Source organism: Pseudochaenichthys georgianus, chromosome 3 (genome assembly GCF_902827115.2).
Source record: "Pseudochaenichthys georgianus chromosome 3, fPseGeo1.2, whole genome shotgun sequence".
NCBI lineage: Eukaryota > Metazoa > Chordata > Actinopteri > Perciformes > Channichthyidae > Pseudochaenichthys > Pseudochaenichthys georgianus.
The window spans coordinates 5,136,788-5,146,659 of record NC_047505.1 but is presented as its reverse complement, the minus strand read 5'-3'; the positions used below and the strand labels follow the sequence as shown (position 1 = coordinate 5,146,659).

General features: G+C 46.7%; 1 protein-coding gene across 2 annotated transcripts in view; it reads right to left on the bottom strand.

Moving 5' to 3' along the window:
- Positions 1–343: 343 nt before the first annotated feature.
- Positions 344–9,872, bottom strand: part of LOC117461295 (transmembrane channel-like protein 3) — a 103,387-nt gene continuing 93,858 nt past the window's right edge. The window contains exon 22 of one of the 2 annotated variants that reach the window (XM_034103117.2): positions 344–1,582. In XM_034103117.2, coding sequence (XP_033959008.1) covers positions 595–1,582 — 988 coding nt within the window. In that variant the 3' untranslated portion in view covers positions 344–594. The remainder of the gene's footprint in view (positions 1,583–9,872) is intronic. The other variant, XM_034103125.2, reaches the window with a different exon arrangement.

Here is a 9,872-nt window from a genome sequence, read left to right as displayed (position 1 = left end):
AACAAGTCCCAGGCTCCAATAATGACATATAACAATACAACAAAACAATAAAGATAGTGCAAGAAGAGACAGAGTAGAAATAAAATAGTGCACGAGTATGTTGCAAAACCAATGTGTAAGTAATGCAGATGAATTATACAATATCATAAGCTGAATGTTGCAGAAAATGTTGTTAGTGAATGCAAGAGTCTATACATGTAAAATAGAGATAAACAAAAACAGAAAGTACAATTTAATAATGTACAGTCAAATCAAATACTGTTTATTATAATAATAATAATAATAATAATAATAATAATAATAATAATAATAATAATAATAAATAAATAAATTGAGAGATGCAAACAGAAAATAAAGCAAGTGTTATCGTGTAAGCTGTATTCCTGTTCATGTTACACAAATAACTTCAGTGTGTTTTGATTGTTACACATTGCTAAAATAACCAATTCAAAATACAAGACCACACACATAAAATAAACAAAGTACATTTATAATATACTCTCTGTGCTCTCAATAAAATGTATTAAGCCCTAGTAGGGTATTTCTCTAAGATATTTTGAGAAACATTTTTACACATAGATATTAGCAAATCTGTCATACATTGGAATAGACCAGGTCCTTTGACTCAGTGACATTCAGATCAAAGCTGGCTTTGGACTTCTTTTTGGCCTGCTTTCCCTGCCTGGCCTCTGACTTGAGATAGTGGTCCTTGTTGTGGATGACCTGGATGTACTGGTCAGTGCTGCTGTTCTGCTGGTCGCTGCTGGAGGCCAGCGAGGCCGAGTCCGACTCGGTCAGAGGGGGCTCCAGCTTCGGTCTGGTCTTGGGTTTCACATGAGACTCCATGTGCATGCTCCTGACCGGGGAGGGACAGGGTCTTCCTGGGGAGTGGATGTGACGCCTGTTTCGCACCAGAACAGAGTCTGCTCCTCTCACACTGCTCTGAGACCGGGAGTGTGGCTCTAAATCTCCCCAGTCTATTTCTTCCTCACCATCCTCCTCTTCATCCTCTTCATGCACTCCATATCTTCCTCGGCTGTCTTTAGACCTGTGTCTCTCCCCGCGGTCCCCGATGTAGAAGTGTGCAGGCTGGTGCAGGTCAGAGAGGGATCTGGGCCGATGAGCCTTCCCCAACGATATCCTTCTTTTTCCTTTCCCATCCTCCTCCTCTTCCTCCTCTTCACTGAGATGCTGCTGTGATGGGTGTGAGCGGTGAGGGTGTGGTTGGTGGTGAGCGCTGCGGGGGGCGTAGCGTTTGATGTTGCGCGGGTAAAGCTCCAGGATCTCTGCGGGCTCCTCCATGAGGAAGTGGCGAGGGATCCGTGTGGCCGAGCGCAGCAGCTTCTTCCTGGGGTCGTGTTCGTTGACGATCACGTAGCGGGTGGTGTGGCCGCGCCGCCCCCCATAACTCTGAGCTGAGATGATGCCTGCCGCCTCCATCGGATGTATGGAGCGGAGGGTCTTCCTGTACAGGGGGTCAGATTGGATGTGGTCAGAATAGCGAGCTGGGGGACTGCAGGCCATGTGGTGGTTGGACTTGGACCTGCAGGAACCACTAGGACCACCAAGAAAGGGTGGGGGCCTGTTATGAGAAAGGAAAAGAGATAATGGTGAGCTTATATGACTGTCATTAGGTTATATTATTGTTGGAATCTTATTGTTGCATAAAGCTGTAGAAAAGCATGGATTATATGAAATGTTTGCATTGCATGGCCGCAGAATAATCTCTTAGTGTCAACCAACAGCGTCTTGACTAACATTAGAAGCTACTTTGAGATGATTTTGTATTGACGAGCAGTGATGTAATGTTATTGGTACACAATTTTAAACATGCAAAAATAGTGGTATGTTCCTTTAAAGCCAATATTCAGCAGGTTTAAAAAAAAAATGTTCATGCCAAAAACAATCCCATAACTTACTATTCAGTGCACCTCACAGACAGTGGCGACTGGCCATTAGGGGCCGGTGGGGCACAGTGTCAGCAGAAAGTAATTCAAATAAGAATTCCAAAAAAATGCAAATAAATGCAAAATAAATACATCTTAAAATATATTTTAAGATCATGTTTAATCATCTGATTCGTCTGTACATTGCTGTTTTAGAAAGTGTTCTTCTAATTAGTGTCTACAGTGTGCCTATTGAGCCTTTTTGAGCGACGTGGGTCAAGCCCCATGGTCAAGCCCCGATCTAGCCCCTCTCTCTCACTGTCTAAGTCAGGGGTCGGCAACCCGCGGCCCTCGAGCCGCATGCGGCCCTTTAAGTCCCATGCGGCCCTTTAAGCCCTCTGCTTAGACAAAAATAATAAGGAAATAAATTAAAAATATTTGTAGGACTATTTATATTTTGTTGCACAGTTGAAAATGTTTCGTATCTTGTATTTTGAGGTGATACTTTGACACATAAATAAAAAACGGTTTTAATTAGGTCAACTAACATATGCGTCTCATCCTGCTACGGACCCGCGCCAGCGCCTTTTCCTGCAGGCGAATAACCTGACCCCCGGCTCGATGAGCGAACTATGCATACATCAAAGAAAAGAAAAGTACCGGAGGAACACAGGATTTAATTCTGCATGGACAGTTATCTGCTTTCACAGCAAGCGATGCTGGTTTACCGGTGTGTCTGATATGTGGAGAGAAGTTATCAAGGTGCTGCTGCCTTTACGTATCGAGGAACAACACGGAGAGGAAGACAGCTGACGACCTTCAGTCATCATTCAATCAGTTAACTATTTTTAGGGTGCAGCTATATGTTTTATTTATTTCAAAGTGGGCCCATTTGAATTATATTAATTTTCTTTAAATGTGCAGAGGACTCCCCAAGTGCTGTGTTGATTTATTTTAAAGTAGGCTTGTGTATCTTTTTTTATCCTCCTTATATGAGTTCTTTGTTTATTATTAGAGGTAAACAGTTTTCTATAATGCAATAAATAATAAATGCAAAAAAAACTGTAGTTGTTGTCTTTGATGTAACAATATATATACAACGTTATAAGCTACCAAGCTATCAAATACGTTTTGAGGCTCCAGACAAAAGAAATGGGTGGAAAAGGGGGCAAAATGGCTCTTGTTGCAGACCCCTGGACTAAGCGAATGGGTGCTGTAAAAACTACACTGCACATGCTCAGAGTATTTTTCTATTCAATGTGTGCGGCAAAAAAATAATCACCATAGGGGCACTGCGCTGGCATCCCCACCAAACGTCATCTCATAATTCAGAGACCTGATTGGCTGTAAGTGTGCCGTGAAAAGTGAAGTTTTCACCCTGTAGTGAAGAGGAGACGAGAGAGCGGAGCGTATAGCGATTCAAATCAGTAAAACGGAAAGAAAATGAATGAAGTTGACCATCTACTTCAGCTTTGGTAAGTTCATTTTATGTCATATCTTTTGTTGATCTTCTGTGTTTTGCCTATAGGCTATTGCTCTGCTGGATCGATTGATATTGTGACCTCGGTGATGAGTGTCTGTGTTTTCCGTCGGAGAAACCAGAGGACTGTACTACGAAGCTGGTTCAACCTAACCTGGATATGTTTGAGTTAGCCGGTTGGCCTAATCCAAAACATACGCGCTCTCGCTAAACGGTCCTACGACGCGGGTTATCAAGTGGATCGCTCAAGCCAGCCGTGTCCTATCTAGTTAGGTGCGCGTTCACATGAAAGGGGTGGTATTTGGAGCATTCGACCAATCACAGACATGGAGAAGCTACTGATAGCGCAGCGTCATATTTCCTGAATGAAAAGTCAACTATAATATTAGACATATGAGGAAGTTAAACTTTAAACATCCATGACTTAAACACATGATCAGGATCAAAGCCACAGAGCTGCACCTGCAAGGTGAATACAGCTGGGAACAGAACAAGTGTTTGAATGCGTACATTAACAGGTTTATGATATCACTGCCCCGTCTAAAACACGATCTGACTTTAATTACATTTGTCTCGAGTGTTTCCTCAACTTAATGTGTTGCTTAAAATAATACTTCTGCATCCAGTCTGTGACGCTGTGTGTTGCACGGCCAGATACGGCTCAGTGACTCAGATCAGGAGATATATGATACATTATGAAGTGATATGCGGACTGTACTTAATGTTACTCTGATCCGGTTATTGTGTCGTGGCAGATATTTAAGTAAGCTTTCTTAACGCTAATGTTATAATAGTCAGATTGCTCTGAAGATGGAGGTGATATTCTATTCATGTTCACGTTCACACAGTCGGTGATTTTTGCAATGGCAGCTTTTCTGTATTTCCTTTCTCCTGTAATATGACTTGATCGCTTTAAACTCCGCACACTGAGCTCTGATTGGTCAGCAGGCGGTGCTTTCACTGAGTTGATTTCTTAGCCTGCAACCTAACCTGCTCTGGAGCAGGTTAGCCCAAGCCCCCAGGAAGTGCGCCGGACTCAGATGAAAATATTCGTTGTGGCCAAACGGCGGTACTACACTTCCGTTTGGTTGCCAGGCCCGGAAACACTTTTTCCCATTGACTTACATGGGGAAAGAATGGTCTGTAAATCGTTGGATAACTTTTTTTAAACTAATAAACAACCCAGTATGAACACTTGTATAGCCCTTATTAAAAACATTTGGTACTCAAGTTGTAAAAATGTGCTAATAACGTTATTCTGAGAGTTATTTCCCTCTGCATTATGAACGCGCATCTAATCCACGGGAACGTGCCGTTCATGTTACGTGTTCAGCACTACATGAGTTGTACCCATGGATGCACAATAAGAACGGACCCATATCGCCTTACTGCCATCCCACAGAGCTGTAATAATGGATATATTGCACATGTTTGCTGTAATTCATCATTTGTAAAATATTATACTACATGGGCTGTATGTTGTAAATCTTGTACCGCAAATGTTGTATTAAATAAAGTTAATATTACCAACGTTAGATTAACGTCCCTGTAGCTTCTTATTGCACTAAGAAGCTTATTGCACTATATATATATATATATATACAGTGCAATCATTATTTCATGCTAAATTAAGTTCTGTTGGATATCACTAGATCCCGTTACAGCGTAATATAAGTACATAACGATTGATGTGCACATTAGCATAATTACTAGCTAGCTGCTAACTGCTGCCTCGTTAATATCAAATCCATCATAATAAAAACCCTGCTGTTACGTGTACGCAAATTGACGTGCTTGATGTGAACGAGCATGTTGGTTAAAGTTGCGCATGCGCTATGAGCGCACATACGGGTACTTCTCAGGCATGCTGGGTAATCTGTGACGTTTCACTCTCTCAAAAGTTGAGCCATTTTATCATCATGCGCTAATGAGCAACTCTCATAGGAATGAATGAGGCCCCGTGTCATGTCTAGGAAACTAATAGTGAAAGTCTATTCTTTATGTTAGTTTTGTCATGTCCCTTTGCCCTGTGCTTTATGTTTATTCCCTTAATTAATCATCCCTCTCATTTCAGGCCTCCACGCTCCCCGCCCCCTTCTGTCTCCTGCGTCCTTGATTGTTTTCCCCGCCCTGATTGTTTCCACCTGTGTCCCCTTTACCTGTGTATATATTGTGGTAGCTTCCTCCTGTTCATTGTCAGTTCGTTGTCTTACTATGACCCACGTTCCTGATTACCTCACGGACTTCCCACGGATCTACCTCATTGATCACTTGCTAGTTTTCCTCGAAAGAGTATATTTGTTTTCCTTGTTTTGATTACTGTGCTAAATTCCAGTAAAGTCTTTATTTTTGAAAACACTATCTGAGTCGTGCAATTGAGTTCATGCCTCAGAGTCTCTCCTTGACAGTACGAACTGACCATTAAAATGAACTCAGCCGACTCAGACCAGCTAAAGAACGCCATCCGCTCTCAGGGCCAACGTCTTGGGCAACAAGAAGAGCAGATGGCCGCCATACAGCACGGAGTGCAGCACCTATCCAACAGCCACGGGGAACTACAATCATCGGTGACAACCCAGGTGAATCTGCTGGCAGCTGAGGTCCAGCGTATGCTCACTCACCTGCAGGCTGCTTCTCCTCCCACGACTCCCCCGGTTCCGGCGGCGACCGGTTCCGATCCCAACCGGTCTACTGAGCCGCACAGTACTTCCATGCGTCTGGCTCCACCCGAAAAATACTCCGGAGACTCGGAGGGCTGCCGGACGTTCATTGTGCAGTGTGAGTTACACTATCACCACCAACCGACTGCTTTTCCCACGGACAATTCCAAAGTGGCTTTCATGATCTCCCATCTCTCCGGCCGAGCAGCAGCGTGGGCTACGGCAGAGTGGTCCCGAGGCTCCCCCATCTGCGGGTCTCTGGAAAACTTCATAGACACTATGAGAAAGATCTTCAATCAAACCACGCCGGGCAGGGAAGCAGCTCGGGCTCTGATTAAGCTGAAACAACATCAGCGGAGTGTGGCTGACTACGCCATCGAGTTCCGGACTATGGCAGCCGATAGCGGCTGGAACTCCGCTGCATTGTTTGACGCGTTTGTCAGCGGTCTCTCGGATTCCCTACAAGACCAGCTGGCGCCTCTCGATCTGCCCGCTGACTTGGACTCTGTCATATCCATGGCAATACGGATAGACAATCGTTTGACGGAGAGGAGAAGGAATAAATCCAAGGATGCGGTTGATCCGCCTCCCCAGAGAAGACGCTCGCCGCTGGATACTACTTCTTCTTGGAGGCCCCGTCACCCCTCACCTGCGTTCCAGACAACAGCGCCCCCTGGCTCCGTGGAGGAGCCAATGCAGTTGGGCCACGCGAAGCTTTCGATGGCAGAACGTCAGCGTCGATTAAAGGAGGGCCTGTGCTTCTACTGCGGGCAGCGCGGACATCCACAAGCGGCTTGTCCGGTAAAAGAGGAGGCTCACCAATAAAGAGGAGTACGTTGGTGAGCCGGATCTCTTCCTCTGACTTTCCTCCTCGCACCCTGACCCGCATCCAGGTAAAAATCAGAGACAATGTGGTTTCTCATGGTGCACTCATTGACTCACGCCCTTCCTCATCACCAGCAGGAGCGGAGTTTTTTTTTGTTGGGAAAAAGGATGGGTCTCTTAGGCCCTGTATTGACTACTCACCTCTCAATGACATTACGGTTAAAAACCGGTACCCCCTTCCTCTCATCTCGTCAGCCTTCGAGCAGCTTCAGGGAGCCAAGGTTTTCACCAAGTTAGACCTGCGTAACGCTTATCATTTAGTCAGGATCAGGGAGGGCGATGAATGGAAAACGGGTTTCAACACCCCTTCAGGCCACTATGAATACCGTGTAATGCCATTTGGATTATCAAATGCTCCTGCTGTGTTCCAGGCTATGATCAACGACGTGTTGAGGGAGTTTCTGAACCGTTTCGTTTTTGTATATCTTGACGACATTCTGATCTACTCCCCTGACCTTGACACCCATAAACAACATGTCCGCCAGGTTCTACAAGAGCTGCTCAAGAATAGGTTGTTTGTCAAAGCAGAAAAATGCGAATTCCATGCAGAGACAGTCACTTTCTTGGGCTTCATCATTTCGCCAGGTCATGTTAGGATGGACCCAGAGAAGGTTAGCGCAGTAGCTTGTTGGCCTACCCCTGACTCTCGTAAGAAAGTGCAGCAGTTTTTAGGCTTTGCAAATTTTTACAGACGTTTTGTGCGGAGGTTCAGTGCTATTGCAGCCCCTCTTCATGTCCTCACGTCCCCTCAAGTGCCTTTTTTGTGGTCTCCTCAGGCTGAGGAGGCTTTTTCTCGGCTTAAAGGAATGTTCACCTCTGCTCCCAGACTCACCTTGCCGGACACCACTCGTCAGTTTGTGGTAGAAGTGGATGCCTCCAACGAAGGGGTGGGAGCGGTCCTCTCCCAGCGACTACAGAAGGACAACAAACTTCACCCCTGCGCTTTCCTGTCCAGGAAGCTCTCCCCAGCAGAGAGAAATTACGACGTGGGAAACCGTGAGTTGCTGGCCGTGAAGCTGGCACTGGAAGAGTGGAGGCATTGGTTGGAGGGAGCCGAGCATCCTTTCGTGGTTTGGACCGATCACAAAAACTTGGAGTATATAAGAAAGGCCAAAAGACTGAACTCCCGCCAGGCTAGGTGGACCTTGTTTTTCAACCGTTTTGACTTTGTTCTTTCCTTCAGGCCGGGGTCTCAGAATGTCAAGCCTGACGCTCTGTCCCGTCTGTTTGACCCTGTGCCTGCAGTCAAGGAGCCGGAACCCATCATCCAATTAAACCGGGTGGTAGGAGCGCTGACTTGGTCAGTAGAGAAGGAGGTAATACGAGCCAATGCTGGAGCTCCTGCACCAAGGGGTTGCCCGCCTAACCGGCTTTTCGTTCAGGAGGCCGAGCGACCACAGGTGATCCACTGGGCTCACACTTCGCTGCTCACCTGTCACCCTGGAGTCAAGAGAACTATGTTCATCATAAAACAACGTTTCTGGTGGACATCCATGGAGAAGGAGGTGAAGGAGTATGTGGAGGCGTGCCCTGTCTGCGCTCGAAACAAGACCTCTTCCAGGGCGCGAATAGGACTATTACAACCACTCCCTATTCCCAACAGACCCTGGTCAGAGATCTCCATGGACTTCGTCACTGGCCTGCCCCTCTCTAGAGGTAAAACCACAGTTCTTACGGTAGTGGACCGTTTTTCGAAAATGACACATTTCATTGCTCTGCCCAAGATGCCCTCAGCGAAGGAAACGGCTGAGGTCATGATGCATAATGTGTTTCGGCTTCATGGTTTCCCAAAGGATATTGTCTCCGACCGGGGCCCCCAGTTTGTGTCACGCTTCTGGAAGGAGTTCTGCTGCCTCATCGGTGCCACGGTCAGTCTCTCGTCAGGATACCATCCGGAGTCTAACGGCCAGACAGAGCGCCTAAATCAAGAACTGGAGACCTGTTTGCGCTGCTTGGTGTCCCAGAATCCATCCTCCTGGAGCGAGCACCTCACCTGGGTTGAGTATGCGCACAACATCCTCCCTACTTCTGCCACGGGCCTGTCCCCATTTCACTGTGTTTATGGCTACCAGCCGCCACTGTTCCCAGACACGGAGAGGAAGGTCACGGTCCCGTCTGCCCACGCGCTGGTCAGGCGTTGTCGGCGCGTGTGGGCTGCGGCTAGGAAGATCCTCTGCAGGAATTCACAACTGGTGAAAAGAGCAGCAGACCGAAAACGCCGACCAGCTCCTGTATACCAGCCAGGCCAAAAGGTCTGGCTTTCTACACGAGACCTTCCCCTCCACGTACTCTCCCGTAAATTGGCTCCCCGGTTTGTGGGTCCTTTTCCCGTCACCAAGGTCATCAACCCGGTTTCAGTGAGACTACGGCTTCCCAGGTCCATGAAGGTACATCCCACCTTCCATGTAGGGAAACTAAAACCCTTGAAGGAGAGCGCTATGGTTCCCACCGCCAAACCCCCCCCGCCCCCCCGGATGATTGATGGAGGTCCGGTTTACACCGTCAAGAAGATATTGGCTAGTCGGAAAAGGGGTAGAGGGCGACAGCTACTGGTTGACTGGAAGGGTTATGGTCCTGAGGAGCGGATATGGATTCCTTCCCGCTTCGTCATAGATAAAAGCCTCATTGAGGATTTTGACCGCCTCAACTCAGAGGAGCCTGGGCCGTCAGGAGCCGTCCCTAGAAGGGGGGGTACTGTCATGTCTAGGAAACTAATAGTGAAAGTTTATTCTTTATGTTAGTTTTGTCATGTCCCTTTGCCCTGTGCTTTATGTTTATTCCCTTAATTAATCATCCCTCTCATTTCAGGCCTCCACGCTCCCCGCCCCCTTCTGTCTCCTGCGTCCTTGATTGTTTTCCCCGCCCTGATTGTTTCCACCTGTGTCCCCTTTACCTGTGTATATATTGTGGTAGCTTCCTCCTGTTCATTGTCAGTTCGTTGTCTTACTATGACCCACGTTC